At 41.3% G+C, this 26,815-nt stretch overlaps 1 protein-coding gene across 6 annotated transcripts in view; it reads left to right on the forward strand.

The window, feature by feature from the left end:
• CDK14 (cyclin dependent kinase 14) overlaps window positions 1-26,815 on the forward strand; it is a 1,910,605-nt gene that overhangs the window by 1,124,005 nt on the left and 759,785 nt on the right. For all 6 annotated transcript variants that reach the window (XR_011199184.1, XR_011199185.1, XM_069211609.1 and 3 more), the window contains one exon: window positions 13,580-13,700. Coding sequence is in view for 4 of the 6 variants with exons in the window: in XM_069211609.1 (XP_069067710.1) it covers window positions 13,580-13,700 (121 nt within the window). In the remaining 2 variants the exon portion in view is untranslated. The remainder of the gene's footprint in view (window positions 1-13,579; window positions 13,701-26,815) is intronic.

A 26,815-nucleotide genomic window follows, 5' to 3' on the forward strand; every position in this document is an offset into this window, starting at 1 on the left:
CCTCAAGACCTGGCTCTTCAAGCAGTAGCACCCTCCCCCCCCCAGCGCCTTGAAACCCTTCCTTGGTGAGTTGCGTGCTTAACAAATTACTGATTGATTAATCCTGGCAACACTGCTATTTAACCGCTATATGTTCCCTCCAGCTTCACCTTTACACGGGATGAGTGCTCACTTCTACATTCTACATATACACTGAGGCCTTTAGCCTTATGAGAGAAAGAATTAAGACAACCTAGGAAATCAGGTCTAGCAAATTGCCTTTGATACACCAGATTGTTGGTGCATCAGGATTCGTATTCTTCTACACCTGAGATTTTACTGAAAACCGATGTGTTCAAATTCCTCTGAATTTCTAGACTGGATTAAAAAAATGGGGCCGTGGCCAAGGTGATCATACAGTGTGTACAGTCTGGGAATTGATATCAATAACAATCTTCCACTGGACACAAGTGTCTAAATTGGCCGAAACCTAATACTGACAACTAAGGTCAATAAAAGCACTTCTCTCCTTCTTCAATAATACATTTCATATGTCCATAGAATAATCCAGGCTGGTTTATGGAAACTCTGTATTCCTTTTCTCCTCCCATTCTCTTATTCATTAAAAGGAACTTGTACAGAATGCAGCATCCCATCTCACTGCAACGTCTACAAAAATGTTCTCTAGTGTTCTTGCACAGTCCCCTTCACATAAAAAATCCAGAATTTAAAAAAAAACTTTGTATGACACTCTTTGATTCAAATGCAGTGGCAAAACACGTATTTTCTTGTAAAAGTGCCAAACATCAACTGCCACATTTGGCGACAGAGCCTTCTAAGTGTTAAAACCTGGAAATCTGTAGCGAATTATCTCTGGGCTGAGTCCAACCTTCTCTGTTTCAGGAGACACCTTAAAACCTACCTCTTTATTGGATGAAAGCAGTAGCCTAACTACTATCACTGTTAGAGCCAAGCAGCTTTTGACAATGCAATGCTTTATAAGTTTAGACGCAACAAGGTAAGATGCCGTTCAAGCGGCTTTATATGTGATGCACCTTATCTTGAATAGAATGCAGGCTTGGAGACTGAGCTTGCAGTCAAACAAAAACGTGTTCCTGTGCTGAGATCTGAATGCACTTCTAAAAGCTGAAAATGTGGAATAAAGTATTAAAATATAAATAAAAGATTAGTAAGAATATATCAGTTTTCAGTGATTGCTGGAACTGAAATGGATTGTTCATAGAGCGCATGCATTTAGGCAAATCATTCCAGTGCTTTACAGCCAAGCAAGATGGGAGTGAGAACCACGCGTCTATAAAATGCAGAGAATAGCAAACTGCTGGGCTGAGGGGAGAGCAGACACATTAATAGACATGGGGAAGGGGGGGGATTATGAGAAATCGGTGAGATTTTCTCACTGAAAAGCGAGACACAGTGACAAAAGAACTGTGATGAAGGCAATAGACACTTTGGAATGCAGAGGATTGACAAGCAACTCAAGAATGTTCAATGTTTCTTTAGACGAACTGCCTTCTTCTGAGATACGTTTAGCACTGTAAGTAGCACATGTGGAACGTCCCGTTTTTTAAATATTTAATGTAGTGAAGCAGCAACAATGCCTCTGCAAATTTTTAGTTTGTTCATTTATGCTAAAAGCGCTTTTAGTTAGTCATGGTTGCTGCAAATGAATGAAAAGAGAAGGGATCTGCCAAAATAACGAAGGCAGCATTGTGATCCTACAAAGCAAGGGGATGAGTTGTAATGCCATTAGCCACATCACAGAGGGCCAAATGCAAGTCTAAGTTGTGTCCGGCTGAGTGAGTGGGTTCAAGAACAGTCTGAAAAAAGACCTATGTCAGCACGAGTCTATTAGTAAGAGCTATCAGGATGGTGAGTCTAGTCTGCACAACATGATGAAATGGCCCAGTCAAATACAGTTATCAGAACTGAAGAGGATTGGGGAGACAGCTGAAGAGTGCCTTTAAAATACCAGTGTGACCATCCCCATTTTTGGCAGTGCAGCATACATGTGTGGTACCTTATGTCTAGATGGACGGGCGAGTACAAGATCTGGGTTGGAAGACTTGTTCAACTAAGATTCCATCATGAACAGAATATCTGGTTTGGAGTCATTTATGAATCCGGTTGTGTTAATATAAACTTTAATAGGAGATCTAGTTTTAATTAAGAGCAGCTCAAATGAATAGCTTTAGGACTGGTATAGGTGATACGGAAGCAGGCTAAGCATAACAATAGTGATGGATTGATTGGCTGCAGTAGGATTAGGAGCCATTAACGTATCTCTTGAATAAGCAATACTAGCAGGGCTTACTTGTGGACTTGAAATAAAGATTGGGAGGGTTGATGGTGTTTAATGAGGCTAAGTCATGGATGGGGGCAGATTGGGTTGCCTTTGGCAAGTCATGGCATTCCCACTGCACGTTTGTACTGTGGTTGGCCACTAAAAGACGATTGCACTATGCAGCATTATTACAGGCAGTGTCACGACTCACGTGCTGCTTGCGCCTGGAATTTGCAGATCTGGTGGCGTGAATCTTCAATGTTCGGCTTTGGCCCAAAAAGGGGCGACTCTTTCTGGTAGCCACGGTGCTGTAGGCAATGGAGACACCAAGAACAGACCGTGCCCTTCAGAAAGTAGCGCCAGAGGGAAAAAAACCCTTAAAAAGGGGAAAAAACCTCCAAACAGGAAAACTCCTGGAGAAAAACAAGAACAAACAAACAGGAATCCAAAAGGAGCAAAAATCAGAAAACGCAGAATGCTGAATCCAAAACCAAAAGGCAAGGAAATCAGGAGCGAAGACACTAACTGAGCAGAAAGTGTTGCAGCGCAAAGAAAGAGGAAAAACACAGCCCTTATATACCAAAAAACAGGAAGTGACCCACAGGAAGTAAAAGGACACCATCTTAGATAGGGAAATAATACATAGAACAGAATAGTAGAGGAACCATAGAGAATAGGGAACAAGGAATGCTGGGAAAGCACAGGAATCTGGGAAGGAGGAAAAAACATAAAGAAAGGCACACAACAGACTGCCAAAAAGAAGAAAGGACAAAGAAACGAAGAAAAACAGGTAAGAGGGTTCAGAGACCCCTGGGACAGTGAAAGGCAGAAGGAAGAACGAGGCCCCAAGCAAATCTGGGGCCTCGAAACGCGCAGGAGAGGCTGGGGGCGCGCCGCGTCTTAATAACGCGGTGCGCGGCCCGAGCCGAACGCCCGGCAGAAGTCGAGCTCTCGGCTCGCGCCGCGCGGTGCGGCGCGACAGTAGGTCCCCCTCCCGAAGGCCCAGGTTTAAGAGGGAATAAACAGTGAAAGCGTTGAATCAGGAGAGGAGCGTGAACGGAAGAGGCATCTTCCCATGAACATTCACTGAGAGGATAACCCTTCCAATGAATCAGATACTGAAGTCGTTTATGAAAAAGACGAGAGTCACAAATTTCCTGCACTTCATATTCAGGAACATCATCCACAAGGACAGGAGGTGGACAAGGAAACTGACGTGAGTAAGGATCAGGCACATAAGGTTTAAGCTGAGAAACATGAAAAACCGGATGGATCTTCCATGTATGGGGTAAGTGAAGACGGACAGTGACAGGATTGACCAACTGGATAATACGGAAAGGCCCATAGTAACGAGGTGTGAACTTGTTTTGAGAGAGACGTGAGGGCAAGAATTTGGAGGAGAGCCAGACTTTATCTTGCAGATGATAATTTGGATTGGTTGTACGTCTCTTGTCTGCAGCCTTCTTCATATACCTCTTGGTATGTAACAAATTAGATCGAATTAGTTTATGGAGTTGGAGAAGGCGTTTGGAGAAATAGGTAATAGCAGGTAGAGGAGAGTTGGATTGTGGAGAAGTAGGGAAAGAGGTAGGATGAAAACCATAGGAACAGAAAAAGGGAGTGACCTTGGAGGCACTATGGACTGAGTTATTGTAGGAAAACTCAGCTAAAGAGAGGTAAGTGCTCCAGTTACTTTGGGTAGAATTGCAAAAGCATCGAAGATATTGCTCTAGTCCTTGGTTCAGACGCTCAGTCTGTCCGTTGGTCTGAGGATGGAACCCTGAAGACAGGGCTCTATTTATATTCAGTGTTTTACAAAAATGCTTCCAAAATCGGGAGATGTACTGAGGTCCTCTATCAGATATTATGGTATGGGGAAGTCCATGGAGACGGAAGACATGATCTATGAATATTTGACTTAGTTCTTGAGAAGTAGGCAGCCTTTTTAGGCCAGTGAAATGAGCCATCTTTGTGAAAGAATCCACTGTGACCATGATAACCCGGTTTCCTGCTGATGGTGGGAGTGAACACATAAAATCAGTAGAGATAGTATGCCATGGGGCCGATGGAACAGGCAAAGGCTGTAGTAATCCTGCCGGTCTGGTGTGAGGTATTTTGACTTGGGCACATATGGGGCAGGCCTGAACGTATTTTTCCACATCCAGTTTCCAGGTAGGCCACCAGAAAAATCGTGAAAGTAGTTCTTGTGTGGCTTTGATGCCTCTATGACCAGCTACAGGGGAATCATGGCACATTTGTAATGCTTTCTTTTGCACCTTGTTTGTAGGGAGGAATATCAGGTCTTGGTAATAAAAATATCCTTGTTTCTTGTACAATAATGGTCTTAGTTCTTCTATGTCATGGTCCGATAGGTTGGCGTATTCTTGTTGTACTTCTTCCAGGAAAGACTGAGCCACTCCAATGATCTTACTGGGTTCTAGAAGATACTGGGATGAGGAAGGAGAACACTCTGGATATCGGCGAGACAGAGCATCAGCCAGAATGTTTTGAGATCCTGGAATATATGTAATATAAAAATCGTACTGACTGAAGAAAAAGGCCCAGCGGGCCTGACGACTATTCTGGCATACAAAATTTCTTAAACATTGTAAATTACGGTGGTCTGTCCTCACCTCAAATGGTTCCTTGGAACCCATCAGAAACTGTCTCCACTCAAGGCAGGCTGTTTTCAGAGCCAATAATTCCCTTTCAAGTACGGAATAATGTTGTTCAGCTGTGGAAAGGATATGAGACAAATAGAAAACAGGATGTTCAAGGCCATCATCCTCTTGTCGTTGGAGTAAGACAGCTCCGATGGCTCTCTCAGAAGCATCAGTTATTACTATAAATTGTTTGGTGGTATCTGGATGTCTTAAGATGGGGGCTTGGGTGAAGGCTCTCTTTAAGCTTTGAAAGGCTGCTTCAGCAGCCTCAGTCCAGACAAACCCCTTCTTTAGATTGTCCTTCTTTAAGGTGTGAGTTATGTGGCTAGTCTGACTGGCAAAGTCTAGAATGAATTGTCGATAGAAGTTTGCTAAACCTAGGAAACATTGTGTTTCTTTTATGGTAGAAGGAGAAGGCCACTCTAGGATAGCTTGTACCTTTTCTTGATCCATAGCTATGCCGGTGGGACTTAAATGATAGCCCAGATATTTGACTTCCGTCATGTCGAACTCACATTTCTCTGGTTTGCAAAATAGTTGATGATCACGAAGTCTTTGAAGAACTTGTTTCACATGGGAAGTATGGAGTTCAGGATTTCTAGAAAAAATTAGAATATCATCTAGGTAGATCACGACTGTCTGATTCAGTAGGTCTGAAAACACTGAGTCCATAAATCTCTGGAAGATTGCGGGGGCGTTAGTAAGACCAAACGGCATAACCCTATATTCAAAATGGCCAAATGGGGTCCTGAATGCTGTCTTCCATTCGTCGCCTTCTCTTATGCGTAAAAGGTGGTAGGCTCCTCGTAAATCCAATTTAGTAAAACGTTGGGCCCCTCTGATTGCTTCCAGTATGTCCCTGATGAGAGGCAAAGGATAACGATCTTTAATGGTAATTTTATTCAGACCTCGAAAATCCAGGCACGGACGAAGATCCTTAGTCTTCTTGGGCACAAAAAAGAGAGGGGCCCCAGCCGGAGACGACGATGGAACAATAAGACCACTCTGTATATTTTCGTCCAGATACTCCTTTAGAACTTCCTTTTCGGGTTCCGTGAGGGAGTATATCCTCCCAAAAGGAACAATTGTGCCGGGTTCCAATGGAATTGCACAATCATATTCTCGATGTGGAGGTAGCACAGGTTTTGACGGTTTTTGGAAAACATCCTGAAACTCCAAATAGTGGTCTGGGACCCCTTGGACCGTATTAATGGACATACCAGTGGCACCTTCAGTAGCTAAGGATCTTTTCGGAGACCAATACTTGTCGGAAGTAAAACAGTTCTCATGACAAAATTGCGAAGACAAAGAGACTGTCCGGGTAACCCAATTTATATATGGGTTATGTCTGATGAACCACGGAATTCCAAGAATGATGGTATGGTTAGGGGACGTAATAAGATCGAAGGAGATGTGTTCTTGATGGTTCCCCACCTGTAGACTTAACATCAGGGTAGTGGTGTCTACAGGACCAGAGGATATCAAAGATCCATCCACAGTGTGTACCTGTTCGGGTACTTCTTTTGCTTGAGTAGGAACTAGATTAGTAGCAGCCCACGTCTTGTCCATGTATATACCACTAGCACCACAATCTAGTAATGCCATAGTCTTTTCTTGACGACCGTCAGGAAGTTGTAACAGGACAGGAAAGATGAACAAGGCAGTTGTATTGTCATTAAAGGAGCTGATGGAAGGTATAGCTGTAGATCCCGTCCCCTCCCTTCTTACAGAGGACGGGAGTTGGCGTTTCCCGAAGGCCTGGACGGACGTACTGGACAGGTACGGAGCATGTGACCAGCAGAACCACAATACAGGCACAACCCTCTCTTGCGTCTGTCTTCTCGTTCACTAGCAGAGAGCGGACCTCGGGTAGTATCCACCTGCATGGGTTCCCCTTCGATGTCTCTAGCAGGAGTGCGAGGTTCCTCGGAACGCTGCAGGTATGCACGTGAGCTACTTGGCTGGGCAAACCCTCTACTCCTTTTCTTTTCCGATCTCCGTTCCTGAAGACGATATTCGATGGACAGTGCTTGATCCATCAGGCCACGAAGATCTTCCGCTCTGGTAGAATGCACTAGTTCATCCTTTATTTCTTCTTTGAGTCCTCTACGAAATAATGTTACCAGAGTACGTTCCACCCAAGTGGTCTCTGCCGCCAGCTGACGAAAACGGGTTATATATTGCAGGACGTCTTGGGAGCCTTGTTGGATGTCGCACAAGGCTTCTTCAGCGGAGGCTTCCAATCCAGGACGGCTAAACATCTGTTTGAAGCGACTCACAAAGGCGGAATAGTCTGACAATACAGGGTCGTTGGAGGACACCATCGGGGTTGCCCAGGCCAAGGCTGGACCGGATAAGGCACTGATAAGATAACCCACCTTGGTCCTGTCGTGGGAGAATTGAGTAGGTCGGAAGGCGAAATACACCGTTAAAGCATCCAAGAACTCGCGAAGCTTGGTTGGTTCACCAGAGAAACAAGGGGTAGAAGCGGAGATTGTCGGAACATCACTGGTGCGGAGGGCCAAAGCCTGTCGTAACGCAGCATTTTCATTACGTAGTTGCTGCAATTCCTGGGCTTGTTGCTGAATCGTGGTCAACAGAGATTTCTCCGGATCTGCAGCAGCCGCCACTGTATTATCCATGGTGTTTGAGGACGTCGGAATGGTTGGGCGCTGCAATCTGTCACGACTCACGTGCTGCTTGCGCCTGGAATTTGCAGATCTGGTGGCGTGAATCTTCAATGTTCGGCTTTGGCCCAAAAAGGGGCGACTCTTTCTGGTAGCCACGGTGCTGTAGGCAATGGAGACACCAAGAACAGACCGTGCCCTTCAGAAAGTAGCGCCAGAGGGAAAAAACCCCTTAAAAAGGGGAAAAAACCTCCAAACAGGAAAACTCCTGGAGAAAAACAAGAACAAACAAACAGGAATCCAAAAGGAGCAAAAATCAGAAAACGCAGAATGCTGAATCCAAAACCAAAAGGCAAGGAAATCAGGAGCGAAGACACTAACTGAGCAGAAAGTGTTGCAGCGCAAAGAAAGAGGAAAAACACAGCCCTTATATACCAAAAAACAGGAAGTGACCCACAGGAAGTAAAAGGACACCATCTTAGATAGGGAAATAATACATAGAACAGAATAGTAGAGGAACCATAGAGAATAGGGAACAAGGAATGCTGGGAAAGCACAGGAATCTGGGAAGGAGGAAAAAACATAAAGAAAGGCACACAACAGACTGCCAAAAAGAAGAAAGGACAAAGAAACGAAGAAAAACAGGTAAGAGGGTTCAGAGACCCCTGGGACAGTGAAAGGCAGAAGGAAGAACGAGGCCCCAAGCAAATCTGGGGCCTCGAAACGCGCAGGAGAGGCTGGGGGCGCGCCGCGTCTTAATAACGCGGTGCGCGGCCCGAGCCGAACGCCCGGCAGAAGTCGAGCTCTCGGCTCGCGCCGCGCGGTGCGGCGCGACAGGCAGAGGGCAGAGGGCAGAGGGCAGAGTCTGCAAAGCCCTTAAACTGCCTATGGAAAGTAATGAAAAAAAGAAAGAAATGGCCAAAGTAAATATTCCTCTTGTTCCCAGTGCTTAATTTGTAAATAAAAACGTGCCATTGCCTAAAGCCCTCCTCTTAAACATGAGGCTGCTGCAATTAACTGTGCGAACATGTAATACTGAGGCAGTGTAATCCTGAAGTCATCTCGGGCCTCCTCAATCAATTTAAAACCACTCCTTGCCCCTTCAGTTCACTCTTGCAGCTTTTTGCTTTCTCCCATTGTGATGCTTTTACGTTTTTCCTCTTCCTCCGTTATTCCCATATCTGTCTTTTGCTCACAGTAAATGCTTGAGGCTGAAAAATAAGTGCTGGCCCTCAAAAATAAGTGCTGGTGCCCCGCACCAGAAACAACAAGCACAAATTAAGCACTGCTTGTCCCCTCTTTTTGCCTTGTCTGGGAATGGGAATGGGGAGGTTGTAGGTGTGGGGCTTAAATTTGAAAAGTTCATTATCTGTCAGACACCATTTGGGAGGCCGCATGCTAAACACAGGCTGCTGGTCACCAACCATGGTGGATGTTTACCACCATTGTCTGGGGTTCATTAAACCATGGTTTCGAAACTGGGCTAAGTACACCCTTTCTGCTTTTGACTCTCAGGAAGGCGAGGGTGAGCAGTCAAATACTTTTCAGGGTGCATAGTGGGGGGCAGGTCAACAGCTTTAAACTCAACAGTCAAACAACAACACAGTAGCATTGTCCAGCCAAAAAATGTCTCTTTGTTAAAAATAAAGTACTTCAATAATTCAGCAAACCAAAACACCACACACACTGCAAAGTTTTGTTACAGGGTTGTGACCTCACCAGCCCTCTTTGGTGCCTGCTTCCCCCATCAACTTCCTAATGCCTCTGCTAACTTAAGCAAAGATGTGGGTAAAGGCATTAATTAGTGAAACAACCAGATCTCCAGAAATTTCACATTGGCAAAGTTTAGTATTGTAAAGATGGGATTCACCTTTGCATGAATTAAGCACAGTCTATGTTCGTGTAAGCTCAGACCAATGTTACCTGTTTAGTAGTGTTGTGGATCAATGGCACTGTCTGTTGCAGTCAACGATTTCACACCCTCTTATTTCAGTGTTGAGAAGGAGGGACTCTGGATGGCAGTTTCACACCTCTCTGTGCCACTAGTGTTAAACAATACACCAGGCTTGCTAAAACGACAGCAGTTGAGGCCTCTGGAGATACCCAGGTGGATGCTCATCTTCAGCAGATGCAGCTTTCTGGATCAATTCATGCTGGTTCCCGATTTCAGCAGTTGAAACTTTATGGCTGATGGAAGCAGACTCTCATCTTTGGCCTATACCGTCTTCAGTTAGATGCAGATGTGCGCTCATCCATGGAGGTTTCAGCCTCCGGGCTTACAGCAGATCCTCACAGGCGAAGATTTTCAGCAGCAGGTCCCCTGGGCTTGCGGTGGAAATACCACATAGCAAAGTGATAGGTTGGTGGATAACTCTTTATTGCAGCTCATAACAGTAATTGTGCTGGGAGACCTGTGGGACCTCTCACAGTTCAGGTTGACAATGGATTCTCTACCTGTCTCTACTTTCATTGAACATTAAACACTGAACATAAATTCAGGGTCATCTTATAGAAAGCTTAACATTGCTGTGCATCTTCACATTGTGGAATAAGAAAACTTCTATTTCCAGACTGCAAATGTCCGTAAAGCACCTAAATTCCTGTTGAGCTAGGTGTTTTAAAAAAAAACTTCCTAAAGGCATTGTATAAGAGACCATATATACTCTCCAGCAGATTTTTTTTTAAATAAAAACTAAATTAGGATCAAGCCAGTGATTCTCAATACTTTACCTCTAACCTTACTTGGATACTCTCTCCTCCCACTCTGGATCCTTCACTGTCTTCTTACTGCTCTGCTGAGCAGTTGTTTGCTTACTTTATTTCTAACCTGTGCCTCTACTTCTGCTCTCTCGTTCTCTGTGAATTCTACTACTTTATACCTGACCCAGACCTTGGTCTGGGCATACCTCTCCCACTTACAGTGACACGGCAAAGTATGCAAAAAACAAGCTATAAATGGCTGATGACCCCTAATAAGGGTAAAACAGATCCAGGGCTGCTTGTGTTCCTGTTCAGGGAGGACTTTGCCTGGCTGATCAGGCTAGACTATTCCCACTTAAGAAGGGTCAAGACTGATTTGCATGTGACTTGGGCCAAACTGAGGTGGCATGGTGTGGAAAATAATGAGAGACTGGGATGGGGCATGAGTACTTACCAGTGGCTGAGATTATTTTAATCATTCCATCCATCACTTTTTTGTGCATTTGAAAGTCATGTTGTTAGATGGATTCAGCAATAGGCCTCCATTTTTACTATATACATGATCAGGTGCATATTTATTTTTTAGATAAGCTGGAGAAATGTCTTGAGGGCATTTAAACATCAAACAAGACCAATGAATCTGGATTCTACCTAGCTGTTGAAATATTGCCCATTCTTCTAAGCCCATAAATGACATAGACCACATCAGTCTAGAAATGTGTGTGGCTCAGAGGTTAATGTAAAGAAAGTTCCTTTAGTTAAAATCACCATTTACCACTGCTCATACCACCACAGACCTACACCCCTGACAAAGTATAGGCATGAAAAGCTTTAGTATACTGAATCAGTGGTAGCAGATGCTAACTATAAATCTTACTTAAGGAAAAATCTGACATTTTACATCACATTCAGTAAAACAGCAGTTTCTAGTGAAAACACATTCAGGAGAATAGAGGGACCAGGCCAGATCGGCTGTTCACGACAATAAAATCGGTGATTTTACTGTTCAGTTGGATGTACTTGGTTTCCATCCATGATTGCACTTATAGCTGTGAAGTAAAGACATAATTCATTTCGAATTTTGGGAAAATGTAATGTTTATTTGGGTACCGACAGTATAAGAATGTACACATTTTTGAGTAAAGAGAACTGTTTAAACAGTGAGGCACATTGATATTAAAAAATGACAGGGCTAACAGAAGAGCTTGTTGGCACCCTATCAAATAGCCATTTCATTTTGTTGGATTGGTGCATTCCGATCTGACTTATTGGGTCCTTTAATTTAAGAATAATTGAAAACAGTTGATGAATTCATGACCAGCACCTGTTGCTGACCATAGACTCTCCGGCATCACCAGGCGATCTACAAAATGGAAAGTTGCGTAGAGAAAGATCCAGCACCATCAGCTATGTAGCACTCATCGTTTGCAGGCATTAATTCTGGAATGTGCTAATGATGAAGGAGTTGTGGGATGTGCTGACCACAGATGTGATGTTCATAATGGATTCAAGTGTTACTGCACTTGGTTTTTATCTTGATGCGGGCGTAACTGACTGAACTAGTTAAAGCTGTTTATACATGAAATGTGGAAGAATATTCGTTCAATTTTAGGTTATCTAATATTTTGAAAGGGTCTTGCCAGGCTTTATGGGCAGAAAGGTATGTTTTTAAGCTCCGGTGCTGGGGAGGATTGCTGGTGCTATGTTGGTGGGTTTTAATCGTATAGGAGTTTGAATGATGAGGTGTTTGTGGTTGCCTAAGATCTTCAAGTGAGGACTGATGTGGATGTTTAAGAGCATGCATGATAAACAGCAACCCTAATGGAGGTTTCTTAGGCAGAGACCAAGTTTAAATCTGAGAGAGTTACGGAAATTAGGATACTACTGCTACCTTGCAAACAAGGATCTCCTAGTCTGCTGTACTGAAGGCCATCTTGACTTGGCATTCAAAGTTGTAAGGCTGTCTATCAATGTTCTTTTAACTTTGAAGTGTTGTTTCAAATATGAGTGCATGGTATGCAAAGAGATCCCATCTCCCCTTTCCTATTAAACAACTAAAATGCTAGGTGTATACCTCCTGATTGTCCATGCATTTTTTAGTGATACACGTTCACACTTATACAGAAATGGATGCAGTACTCACGTTTTAGAAGATGCATTAATTTACCTATGATAAAACTGTGTTTGGTAAATGTAAATAGCTTGACATTCTCCTTCAAATAATAACATGAACGTTCTAGGATATCAAACTGATTTGAGGACCATTAAACTAAAGCGCTGAGTATTGCTCCTTAATTGAGCATAATAACTGTTTAGACCACTGGAATCTCCCAGTGTATGGCCTCATGGTCTCACACACTCATTGTGCAATTAAGTAAACTGTTTCTGGAAATTAGAAATTTTTTAGGAGTTCACATAAAATTGGATTATTTTATTGTCTCTACCCATTAATTTATTTAAGTTTTATGAATGGCCTAAATACGTGCAAGACACATTCCAACAGAATAAAAGCAAGCAGCGGTGACTGCAGAAGGGCAGATAACACGTGGCCATTATACAAAGTGTTAGTAGTATTGAAATTATTTTTCACAAATGGTTCTTTGACAATTTTGAGTATTGTAGCATTGTCTTTGGGTATTTACTCAATCTAGCATTCCAGTCACGGGGCAATTCACTTGAAAGGAGCAGGGTGGGTGCGGTGGGGGGTGATGGGGCAGGGCACCTAAAATGTAATAAATTAAATAAAAATAAAAAAAAAACACTTACCTTTTTGCTGCCGTCCAGCGCCGTGCTCCTCTTCCCTCCTTCCGTCCTGGCTGCACACACAGGCACAGGATCCTAGCCTGTCCTGCGGCCAATCCTAACGTTGCCCAAAGCAGCGTCAGGATTGGCTGGGTGCTCCCAGACAGACTGGGAGCCTGTGCAGGCTCAAGAGGCTACCGCACATGTGTGTTTGGCCCGCCTGAGCCGGCCAGCCAAACATACATGCGCAGTGAGGGGCAGTGTTGAGCACTCCCCCTCACAGCTCCTCACCCCAGATGTCAAGCCCCTTTCACAACGAGGGGATAATAAACATAGTTTATTATCCCCTCTTTGTGAAAGTTTTGCAGATTCTTCTGCTGCTGGCAGGGGGGCGACGCTCCTCCGCCCTAATGGAGGAGCTGCCCCTGTAGTATTCTCTTTATCCAGTAATGGTTACACATACCTCCCAAAGCTGTGATGTGGCATAAATGTCTTGACTCAAGATTTGGGCTTCTTTGATGTTTATATTACCCAAGTAATCACCCTTCTTTTATTTTCTCCCATAGGTCTTGCTCGAGCCAAGTCAGTCCCCAGTCATACATACTCCAATGAAGTGGTAACCCTGTGGTACAGACCTCCAGATGTTCTTTTAGGCTCGACAGAGTACTCCACCTGTCTGGACATGTGGTACGTTTTTAATGTTACTCTAAATCAAGCGTGCGAGTGATAGATTAATTCCAATGTTCAGTGCATGGGTGCAAATAGAAGTCATTTAATTATATAGTGGTGATATATTTAATCTGAGCTATGCCAGATTTTCAGGACAGACCCATTAAATAAGTGTTTGTACAATTAATGGAAATAGAAGCAGTTTAAATTGTGATTTTCCTGTTAATCCGGCATGGACCTTGCCCTGGCGCCTATATTGGCCACCTCTGCGTTAGTAAGTACAGCATTACACTGTATTACGTTTTCAAAAGAAATAGAGTAACATGAACGCAATTTAATGACATACCATACAGATGTTTTCCTTTGTGTTACTCTTATTCACTACATATGTACATTTACTCCAAACTCTGTTTTTTGTATTTATTAACTGTACATGATTATGGTGAAAAAATTATTTTGTTTATATTGCATGGTAAAATATTTTTACTCCGTATTACTCAACGTTCTAAAGCATAGTAATTCTGCATTATTTGTATGTATTTATGAGAATGCTGCATTCGTTCGATACGTTTAGCATTTTCAAATATATTTATTTTTGTGGCTCTGTTCCATTGTAGCTTCCCAGGGAGTATATAACAAAAACAGCTGCAAGTTGATTACACTTTGAACACTGTGATTCAATGTAACTTATCACTTTTATATTTATATTGTGTGCATTTCTCGCCAAAGCCTACCAACATTTGACTGGATGTCTGAAGACAAAGATATTTATAATGAAACCATGTTGGCTAAATAATCTCTAAATAATCTATAAAATGAAGAATGTAAAGAAAGACTTTTGGAAGGAATCGGAACACGAAACTCCCATTTATGGCAGAGGTTTCTTTATAATGAGACAGGCTAGTCTGGCATGGATCCGGCCATCCATACCTTGGCAAATCCTCTTTTATGGGGTCACGGGAGTGAGAAGTAGTGGAAATGTATTTTTTCAACAGTGTTGGCTCTCCTATTGCTCACAGTTCATGCACATTATCCTTCAAACGGTTAAAAGTAGAACAAAAGCATCCTTGAATCAAATGTTTACTGCTACTCATTGGAATGGCTCACACCTTGTAAATAACAAATTGCTTACTTTTGCATGCAGCTGTGTATTATCAACCAGTCAATATCTACTAGAAAACATCACTGCCAGAAGCTACAGAAGCCCCAGCACAAACTTAGACCACATATCTAAAGATTTTCTTTCCATAACACCTGTTTGTCAAGAGTGAGCAACGAGCAATCAACTAAACAGCCTCGGTCGTTCTGTGTGATCCCTCAAGGGCCTAACATTTAGAGGTCTGTCCCATAGTTATCCTCATTTTGAATCTTAAAATGATTATTCTCCTCTAGTGGTCTTCAAAAACGATTATTCACTCCACTATATTTTAATAGACTATTCATGTGTACCCAGCTGCAATTGTTACCTCTGAAATTGGAGGCATGAATGTGGTTGGCTACTCACGTAAAGTTTTCAGCAACTTAAAGTAATCTTCCACCTAAAATAGTACTATGCAGTAAGAGAAGCTACATTCAAGGATTTGATTCACAGCTGCTACTGTATGACACAACAGAGCACCTCTAGCTAGCTATTGGCCGTGGGAACAGAAGAGGGTCCTCAAGTTCACCCTAGGGCCTTTGACTTCTTTCCCTGGTGAATACCTACTTGGAAGTGCCTTGGTCTTATTAAATGTCGTTGAGAGGGAATGAATCGGTCTGTTTTTTATTATTACCACCGTATACATTTAGACTCATTGTGATGTCTTCTTTAGGCACTTCCCGTCCCTCATTGCTCTCATTGCTTCATTTCATATAGTGTCTTAGGTCTGCTCAGTTCTAAATTCCAACTGTGTTAGTTGATATGGATTTCTGCTATTTACCTCTGCCTCATGAAGTTCTCCTTTGCACTAATCTTGAAAACCATGCTCATGATGCAGATATGTGCATCTGTACACACGTGCCTAGCCACAGTAATTGGTTATATTCAGGGCCACTTGAATTATGAGGCAGGAGAGGACCTAATTATGTAGCAGGGTTGAGTAAATTATGCAGCAAGAAAAGGCAAATTATGCGACATAATGTGGCACATTTTATAATCCTCTTACTTCATTGTTTGTAATTTTCAAACTTGGTAACACTGCCTAGGCATTGTTTGCAGCTCATTAGTACCAGTTTAACACCTAAATATTGTAATAAGCAACAGAAAGGTGACCAGTCCAGTTTAACAAAGGGCATTCTACTATACCACAATACGTGTTGCTGCATATTTCTTAGCTTCGAAACCGTTTGAGCAAGAAACATTTCTTTTGTGAAAATCTGCAGATCGTGGATTATGTGGGAAATCTATAACTATGCAACAATTGCCACAACCACAGAATTGCATAATTCCAGTGGCCATGGTTATATTATATTTTAGGGACTTCTCTTCATTTTTCAAGAGCTTAAGAAAACTAAAATAAATAGATAGTTTTATCTGGTATGAAATAGTGAGAAGAAAGGTCTATGGAGAGGCTTTTTGATATGGCGAGCAGAATTGTGGGTTTCCTATAAGCAGTGAGGTGTGCCTATGTTTTAAGCCACACAGATTGTATTTAGAACAGTGGTTCCCAACCTTTTGACTTCTGCGGCCACCCACTTTATCATTACTGGTACCCAAGGACCCCCACTGAATCATTAGTGGAATCTGGGGACTCCCTCCACTGAATCATTAATGAAAGCTGGGGACCTAATCTGTTAATATTATTTAATTTTCTAAGCAGTTGTGCACCCCCTCAGGAGGCTAAATGGATCCCCGGAGGTCCCCAGACCACATGTTTGGAACCACTGATTTAGAAAGTTAGTCTTCCTACTCGGGCCAGTACATTGTATCTCTGCATATACCAGACCAAACCAGCCAAGACACATTAGCTTAATACTTACACCTTTAAGTATCAGTGCATTTGCTGCAGAGAGGGGAGGTTGTTATGTGCATCCAAAGAAGGAAGGTGTCATTTTCTTTCCAAAAGTGCCTTCACTAAGAGTCTGCCTAATGTGTAAGGATAGCAGTTTGTAGAGCCATGCTCCCACAATGAAGAGAGTTCTCCTACTGAGGTATGCAGGGATATTTATAAATGTAAATGAGTTACCACTAGTCAAAAATACTTACTTGACCTAAAACAATCTGTTCAAAATTCTAATGAATAAGGTGTAACGAAAGTGCATATCTTTTGTCAAAATTCAGATTTCTTGGATCGCTTGTTGAAAAATATCTACTGATCCTTGAGCCTTAACTTGATAGTAGAGGACATGCTAAATTTATTTCATCTGTGCTGGAGAGAAAGAATGGTGCAGTTGTTGTGATTTAAGTTTACTTATTACTTTGACTTAAGCCTGGGTGAAATCTTAATTATGCCTGAGTAATCTGAGTAATTTCAGTAATTTTGACTCTTTTGGTGCAAAATTACAGAAAATTACACAATTACGCCTGTTCGCGTAATTCTAAGTAATTTAGTACAACAAATCTTACTGCAGAAGCACAGGGAAAATAAACTTAATAAGCACAAGCGGCTGCAACTGTTTGTGTTGTCTTGCATTTAGTGCTATTTTCTTAGAGCAAAATGTATCCTTGGCTCCATTTTGCGCTACATAACTAGTGCTAAATGCTGGATTACTCTCCTCACGCTAATCTGCACAATTTTGTGTGAATTTGCTGTAATTCTTCATAATTCTGCTATGGAAAATTCGACGAGTTATGCCCAACCCTACTTAGAATGGCACACAGGAATGAAAATTGCAACTTTGTCTCGGTTCTGATTTAACAGTTCAGTTCCCTTTCTCAGTTTTCCTACACTGTTTGCATTCATTGAGTGTGGCTTTAAAATGCATGCCTATTGCAATATGTAAACAAACCCTTGGTAAATTAGGCAATATCCTCTTTCTCTCGCTGTCTGTAAGGTATGCAACACAACTTTGTGCACCTCGTGTTTGGCTCTGGTATGTGTTATGTTCATTGCCGTGCTTATGTTTGTGAGACTTTACCCTTTCTATGACCTAACTGTTTTTCTCTGGGGGTTAGGGACTCTTCATGCTCTCTACAAAGGAAGCAGTGGTTGAACTACTTCATTTTGTGGCGGGCTTTGAAACCAATTTTGCTATTATTGTTGAATTTATTTCTGCTGGAACTATACGAGCAGCTGCTTTCCAAGCAGAAAACGTTGTATGTCAGAATATTATTGATAAAACATTGTCTCACGTAAATACTGTGTCCCAAATATTGTTCACAGCTATATTGTCCCATGAGGTGTAGATTATATACTATTAACGTCATTATGGCAATATTGTTGTTAACAATATTTGGGTCATCATATTTTTGTCAGGCGATATTTTGTTCATGATAATATGGTACAATACCTGCTGAAGACTTATGTCACGCACGACCTACTCTGAAACATGGCTCACAATAAATTGATGGTTATCAGTGCTGGTTCTGTTGGGCTTGAATAGTGTGGAATCCATCCACTGTTGTTTATCATTGTATTTTTATTTATTAAATTAGGTAGTTTTAAGTAGTTCTCATACAGTATCACTTTATCTATAAACAGGTTTATGAAAGAAGGTGTCATCTGGTCACAAATTGCACCATGATTCATTTTGATAGGTTTCATAGCATTCCTTGTTCCATGGGTAGAATTAATGGTGGACATTTCAGTGGTGAAGAAGGGGGTTTATGAGTTAATAAGGGACACATGATTAGTGTTTTTTTGGAATTGTTAGAGACATAAGCCGAATTCAAGTCAAGTCACAGTAAATTTATTTCGGCCACTAGAGCCATAAAAGTATATAGAAAACATATAAAATACATGATCCATATTGAATAGCCAAAACAGGAAATACTCGCATTTAAATAGGTTTTTGCATGATGGACATATCATATAGATGGCAAGTAAAGTGCACAGCAAACATCATGATTATAAGAATACCAATCAAGCACAAACAACAACAACGTACTAGAAACCTGAACAACTGTGAAAATGCATGTAAACAGCCAAACATAATGGCTGCACAACCATTGGCGTAAAAAGGTATAAAATGAGGCAAAATACACTTAGGTGCCCAAATGAAGTCGACAGTGCAATCAACCCTGTCTGGTGAAGGAGGAGAGCCTTCCTTCTAATCATCCACATTGTGCCCAAATACTTGGCAATCACGCAGGCATGCAGAGGCCAAAAGTCAAATGTAAGAATTCGAAGGGCAATGTAGTGCCTGTGTGAGGTCGGAAATCAGGGCTATATTAAGACAGCGGATTTCATGCTCGAGTTTGATGAACGTTTTATGTCTGCTTTAAAGAACATATCACAGTGCAAAATACATTTAACAGAGAGCCAATAAAGAACATACCATGATCAATGTGGCCATAAGCAACCACATCAGTTTATTAAGAGTTAGGATATTTCTTTTCCTATATTAAAAAAGCTAAAATCACGAATATAAATCTCAAAATCAATTGATGCATATAAAGAACCAACACAGGCTGATCAAGTCGGCAAAATAATCTAAGTTTAATCAACACAATGACAATAATAATATTAATAGAGAATACACAATCCAATAGCAATAATATATGAGCAAGAGAAATTGAATACATTGAATCAACAAAGAAAGATGTCAATAACCATTCATAAGTAAAGAAAAATAACTCACTCACCACTAATTAGCATCAGCATGTTGGGCTTCATGCAAACGTTTTAGTAACACTAATAGGGAAAAATACTTTGCTAGAACGTTATCAAAACAAACAGATTGGTACCTGTAAACAAAAGACAAAGAACAAGACATTACATTAAAAATTTTTACCTATCCTAAGTGGTAACAGAGAAACAGCTTCGCTTCATCAAGTGGACAGTAGTGTCATGGAACAGAAAAGGGATGATAGTTCAGAAGTTTGGACTATAATGGTCCAAAACATTCGGACTATTAGTTCATCATACTAAACTCAGAAAATAATAAAGTACCAAGAGGTCAGTAGACTATCTGGCAAGTAATCTCTCTCAGAAAAATGGCTCCCAAGAATAATAGCAGATTGGCCCCTTGAATGACTGTGTTGTCTTGTTATATTAAAAGACAATAAGAAATATTATTGGACATAAAAGTCAGACGTAGAAAGAACAACCAATTGAAAAAACATTAGATATCAACATTTCATTCTAAGTTTTTTTTTCTAGACGTCCACTGGATCCCGATTGGTTGCGTCTCCAATTTATACAAAAGTATTCGTGCAAGTTTCTTCCGTTCGGTCTCAATTCATTCCTTTGTTTGACATTGTAGAGGCGTTACAAACTTTAATAACAGTAGAAACAGCATATGATGAGGAACATCTTCGGAAGAAAACAAGAATTAGAAACATTGCTTTTATACAACTGAATAGAGCTAGTCAAACAGCGGGCATGAAGTCATGAGAGTGCTGCTACTAGAATCATTCAATACAGATAACATTACGCAGTGGCCTTGTTCAGCTTCAGGCCCAGCAAAAGTCTAGAAGCACTCATATTATTTCAGGAAATAACTTCTGCAGGAAACAATTTAACTCTTAATATTTCACCCAGTCATTTACAGTTAGTCTTCATGTAGGCCTCAAGTTTGATGGTGGCCAATTTAACAAGCACATTATGCGTGGCACCTAAAAGTTAAGTATAAAAATGATTAATACAACAAAAAATAAGTATGATTACATATGAGAAAAATATTAATACACATCTCGGCTCTCACCATTCCTCCTCTGAAGACTATATATGTCATCACACAAAACCGCCAAATAAATTTATTTATTTTCAATTCATGATTCAAAATTTTCATTCTTGCACATTTCTATATTTTTTCTTTTTCTTCAAATTTTCCCCAAATAATTTTTTCCATTTGAAACTCTACCCTCCTCTGATTCTTTTCAAATCTTCTTCTTTTGATCGTGTCGAACAATTTCTACATTCCCCACATTCCAATTAGACAAAACACAATAACTGAGATCCATGTTACTAATTTAAAAAAAAAATACCTTTCCCCAAGTTGCCAAGCCAATTGCCCACTGAAGCAATTCCCTTGCCAGCCTTTTCCCAAATAGTAGTACCAGTTAATTCCTTTAATTCAGATTCATGTTTTGTTAGATTGTTAATCAAACTCCTAAGTACTTTACTATTGTCCGGTATGAGAGAACAACAGTGACGCGAACCTAACAATTTAAACCTCTGCCCTCTTTTGCTAAGAGAGTGTTTAACGCAAGGCGGTTCTGAAGAGCCATCGCTCTTGTCGCAACCATTTCAGTATCTAAGAGGAGAATAGCTCCTGAATAATCCAATAACATGATATCCACGACTGTAGACATTCTTTGTATTTTCATTGAATTCAAAACATTTCCTACTGAGGGAATTATTGTTCCAAATATGTCTCCCACAATGCTAGAAACTGATGCTCGATTCTGTCTAAGTTGTGTTTCAGTCAATTTAGGAAGGCTACTCAAGTCATCAAATTGATACATTTTCAGAAAGACTATTTCCAAATAACATGTACCATACCATCCTCTAGGAAGACGGTAATAGGAATTTTTCTCACAAATGTAATATATCCCTGGCACAGGTGGATCTTGACCATTCAACATAAAGGTCCACTTATTCCCAAACAAAAACACATCTACATCCACTTGTTCCTACAAATATTTTATCTACTCTAGACCTTGGCCTGTATATACAAAGCTTTCCTACATGTTGTGCATCTAAAGTTAGTCTCACTTGTTTAGTAATGTCAGTGTATGCATAGTGAATCTCAGGGCTACATGAACCTAATCCCTTATCTACTTTAGCCTTAATAGCTCTTCTCCTCTGTGTAATCTAAAAAGCTATTCTTCTAAAGGTGACAGTAAACAGGTTAAATTATTCCTGTGGGCAAATGCAGTCCCAAACGTTAATGTAGGTTCAAAGAAAACCTTCACTATTTTTATGTTATTATCCTTAGCTGTCTTATTGAGATCTCTAATAAAAGGTAAAAAAGAAAACACTTTATTGTAGTTCAAATAGAAATACTGGATATACTTCTGGTTATAGTATCATGTTAGTAAAAGACTACAACGTATGCCATATGTTAGAGGCAGGCTATGATAGGCAATTCCCTCCTCAACAGAGGCTGGAATCTGCGTACAGACATAACAATCTTTCACATCCATTATATCAACAAACAAAAGCAATAAGCTTTAGAAGACATTAGAAGAAAGTTCTTTCTCTTCATGTAAATATTTTTCATCTATTTTAAACCCATCCCTTGCCAACAGAGTAGTAATCAATTTTCAAGGAGTAATAGTTATATGTACAGCTATGGTATGGTTGGCTCCATTTCAATCAAAGACGATCAGACTCCTGATCAACAACAACAAACATACAATTGCACAAATAATCTCCAAACCAACATCTATACATTTACAGCATCTGTTTTTAGAGTGTTGTTTTTACAGTTTCCCATAGTCTGTAAGGAATCAGAAAGTAAGGGCAAATACGAAAATATAGCTATGCAGCAAAAATCAAACAAACAAAAAAATATAAACAACATTTTTTAATTCTTCCGAACGTCAATATTCAATCTTCGATCCTCCCTATTGTTTTCTCTCTCTCTCTTTTTTTTTTTTTAAAGTTCAATCAAATATTCAGGACTGTTTGTCAGAGTTTAGTAAAGGTTGTCAAAATCTGTTTGGCAGCTTGTCAAATTAGGTTATCAAAGTCTTTTCAGGTAAAAATCAACAAGGTCTCTTCCAAATTCAGATGTGTAGATTTCCCAATAAAACCTCACTCAATTGTCATTTGCCAAAGTATAGACCAGGAATGTCTCTGTCAAAACAAAAGTTAAAAAAATCTTCTTGCGATTAGTTGGTAGTTGCATATGCCCATTCAGGACCAGAATATCTCTTATTGGCAACTCTTTTTCTTTTCAATCTTCGACCACTGTTGATTTCTTCTTCACTCAGATCTTCTTATGTAGTTAAATTGAATTCTTCCTGATTTGGTGGCACCACGTTTGTCTTCTTTGACTTAGAACTTGTTTCTGCCAGTTGTCACCTTTCAGAGATTTCTTTGCCAACACTCTTAATAGTATCAGACACAAATTCTTCTCATTTGACATTCCCGCAACTGGTTCAGGAGGAGTCAAACCCTCTAGGCTTGGATCTGTCTCAACTCCTTTTCCACTGGGGTCAGTCACTTGTTCAGTCTGGTTGCCCAGACCACCGTCTGCAACCAATGCCCCCTTCTGAGCTGGTTCCATCTGAAGAGGTTCTCGCTCTCTACTGTTCATTTTGAAGATGTTTCATTCTTGTCTTCCAGGATGCCCTCCACCTCGTCTGACACAGAAGTGGGTAGGTCGAATGAAGTATGTTCAGGCAAAATCTCCACCTCTTCTCTTTCCCTTTCTTGACCTGGAACACGTTTAGGTGTTGTTAATCTCCACAACTCTTCTTCTTGTTCTGTTGGATTATTCACTTTCCAAGTGTGACTTGCGTGGATAAAGTTCTGATGCCCTGCACACTTCGCAGCTGTAGTAGAGATCAATATCACCTGAAAGGATCCTTTCTACCGAGGCTCCAAGCACGATTTTCTAACGTGCTTTTGAATCAACCCATTCACCAGCTTTCAGGTTGTGACCTTGGCCTTGAGGAGCTTGAAGTATTATAGCTTCCACCCGATGAGAGAATGATCTAACCACATCAGCTAGACCTTTGCAGTAGTCTAACACCATATCACCTGTAATGTTCAAAAGAGCATTTGCAGGTGCAGCTGTCAATCTCATAGCTCTTCCCATGAGGATTTAATGGGGCGACAGTCCTTTTTTCTTGTCAGGAGTGCTTCTAATTTACATTAGAACTAATGTCAAAGCATCTGGCCATTTCTGGTTGGTGGATGCGCACATTTTTGCCAAACTCGATTTCAAAGTGCCATTCATTTGCTCTACATGTCCTAAAGCTTCTGGGCAGTAACTACAATGAAGTTTCTCCTCAATGTTTAAAGCTGAACATAACAACTTAATCACTTCATTGTTGAAGTGGCTTCCCCTGTCTGATTCGAAAGCGACCGGAAACCCGAAATGAGGATGTGATTGGGTAGACCCGAACACATCCTCGGCAATGGCAGATACCGACGTGTCGGGTAGTCCCGACACGTCACTTCCGCGTTCCCACGTTTCCGTGGGAACGCTCCCAGAACGAGGTGAGCGTTTCCCGGTTGCCGGGGAACCGCCAGAGGGCTTCCGGGCCACGCTGCTGAAAGTCGAGAGTGGACGCGGAGAAAGGGGGAGAAAAGGAGCGAGTAGAGAGACGCCGGAAAACTCAACCCGTGCAGAGGAGCTTGCCGCGGTAGAGGAGACCCCGACCAGAGACGAGTCTGAGGAGAAGGAGAGTTTCGACGGAGGAGCGCAGGAGACAAAACGCCCAGGAGCCAGCCACGACCCAGGAGGGTCGTGGCTTGCAAAGGTACGGTCCTTGTGGGGCAACAGAGAAAGTACACAGCTTAAAAGGGCACTGGGGAAGGGACCTGGGGAGGAGTAAGGGCAGGCTGGGAAAGGCCATTGTAAAGGGCGTATATGGGCACAGGGGGTCACATAACACGTGCACTTTAAGGATACTATTTACGCTGCCCCAACACGCTACCAGCACAACCCTACCCTTTCTCCCCTTCCCCTTTTAGTTTTGAAAAACCCAAACCCAGATGTAATTCACCACTTACCTTAGCGTTCTCCTTCTTTTCCCCGTAAAATCCGCTGGAGCCATACGGGAGACAGAGGAGCCACCAACCTAAGAGACAAAGAAGGAAGAAGAATAAGACCCTAATTAGAAGAGTAGAAGAAGCCATCCAGAGACCCTAAGAACCCTCTAAACAGAAGAAAAGACAAACCTCATAAATAAATCACTTACTTAATCACCATAACCGCTCTCCGTTGCCTTTATACCGTTCCGCCTGCCACAGAGGAATTAAATCTCTAAGCAGTAATTTTGCCAGTGTAAGGCTATCATTTTTCCATGGAGGGTAAGCCTCAATCCAATGACTGAAAATGCACACAATCACCAACACGTATTTCAAACCAGCACACACAGGCACCTCAATAAAATCCACTTGCATTCTGCTAAATGGTCCTTCCACCATGCCTATATGTCCCATATTGACAACTATCCCTTTGTCAACTTATCATTTGTTGATAAGTAATGCAACTATGGCAACTTGCTTTGGCAACCTGTCTAAACTTTGGATTAAACCAATACTGCTTAAAACATTGAACCATAGCATCTCTCCCCACATGAGTTTGTCCATGAATAGTATCTATCCGTTTGAGTCAGTAGACTATTAGGGAGTACTACTTTTCCTTTCCCATTAATCTACACGTCATCATCACACTGAATACATTTAAGTTTTTGCCACTCTTTGCGCTCTTCTTTAGGAACATTATCTTGGAGAGTCTTTAACTCTTCTAACGTGTCAACAATTTGCATGGTAAAGTCTGCATAAACGTAATCATTTTCAGTCAACAATTCCCAGTTTCCTTTGAAGGATATGCCGTTCAAGGCGCAAAACTTTGCGACCTGATCCGCATATATGTTACCCATTCACACGTAATCTTTTGATCTCTTATGTGCACTGCATTTCACCACAGCAACTTTCTCGGGCATTTGAATCGCTTTTAACTAATCATTAATTCTTTCACTATTTGTTATTGGTGAACCAGAAGAGGTCAGAAACCTTTCTGTGACCATAATTGGCCTAAGTCATGCACAATACCAAAGCCATACTATTTGTGTATATTGTGGCTTTCATTTGAGTTGAAATGTGGAAGGCTCTAGTAAGAGCTACTAATTCTGCCACTTGTGCAGAAAACACTCCTTTAAGCCATGAAGCTTCCAGTATGCCAGTAATAGTACATACTGCATATCCTGCTCTCAATGTGTCTACATTATCTCTCAAGCAGGAACCTTCCACAAAAATAATCAGATCATTCTCTTCCAGACAAGTGTTGCTAATGTCAGCTCTGGGATTTGTACATAATTCTGTACTTCCAAGCAATCATGTTCAGTATCATCCAATTTGTCAGAAATGTTCTCATTTGGGAGTAAGGTTGCTGGGTTGAGCACTGTACATCTTTTAATTGTAACATTCGGAGACCCCAAGATTGCGGTCTCGTATCTGGTCAGCCTAGAGCTGGTCAGATACTGGGTTTTAGATCTATTAAGCAAAATCTTAATTGAATGTGGTAACATTACAGTAAGGGGCTAACCGATCACTATGCTCTCGCTCTGAGAGAGGCTCTGCTTGACTGCTGCAACAGATCGCAAACATCCTGGTAAGGCTGCTGAGGCTGGGTCCAAAGTGGCTGAAAAATATGCCACTGGACGATTCACACCGCCAAGGGTCTGAGTCAAAACAGACAAATAACATGCATCACGTTATGACAAAACAACAGGAAAGGTTTAGTGTAGTCAGGCATACCTAAAGCTGGAGTTTGACACAAACCCTCTTTCAAATCAGTAAATGCTTTCATACAAGCTGCATCCATTGATACAGGATCAGAAACATCTTTATGTGTCAATCTCTGCAGGGGCTTCGAGAGTATTGAAAAATTTGGACTCCACTGGCGACAGTAACCAACCATTCCTAAAAACATTATTACTTCCCTCTGTGTTGTTGGTACTTGTATTTGTAAAGTTGTAGCGACTCTCTCCCTGGAAATTTTCCTAGATCCTTTCTCAGTCAAATGACGTAAGTATTTCACTTCTTTCTGACAATACTGCAATTTAGCAGGGGACACTTTGTCTTTTTTCTCCCAGGAAATTCAACAACGCAATTGTGTCATATTTACACCCTTCTTTTGTTTTGAATGCAATTAACAAATCATCAATGTATTGCACCAATGTTGACTGATAAGGCGTCACCAATGATTCCAAATTCTTTTTCAAGATCTGGTTGAAAATCAGTGGTGACTCTGAAAACCCTTGTGGAATTCTGCACCAAAAGTACACCTTGTTCAGCAATTTAAAACAAAAGAGATATCTGCTGTCCTTGTGAAGAGGCACGGAAAAGAACGCTTGACATAGATCCACA

This window comes from Pleurodeles waltl, chromosome 10, assembly GCF_031143425.1.
Source record: "Pleurodeles waltl isolate 20211129_DDA chromosome 10, aPleWal1.hap1.20221129, whole genome shotgun sequence".
Classification (NCBI taxonomy): Eukaryota; Metazoa; Chordata; class Amphibia; order Caudata; family Salamandridae; genus Pleurodeles; species Pleurodeles waltl.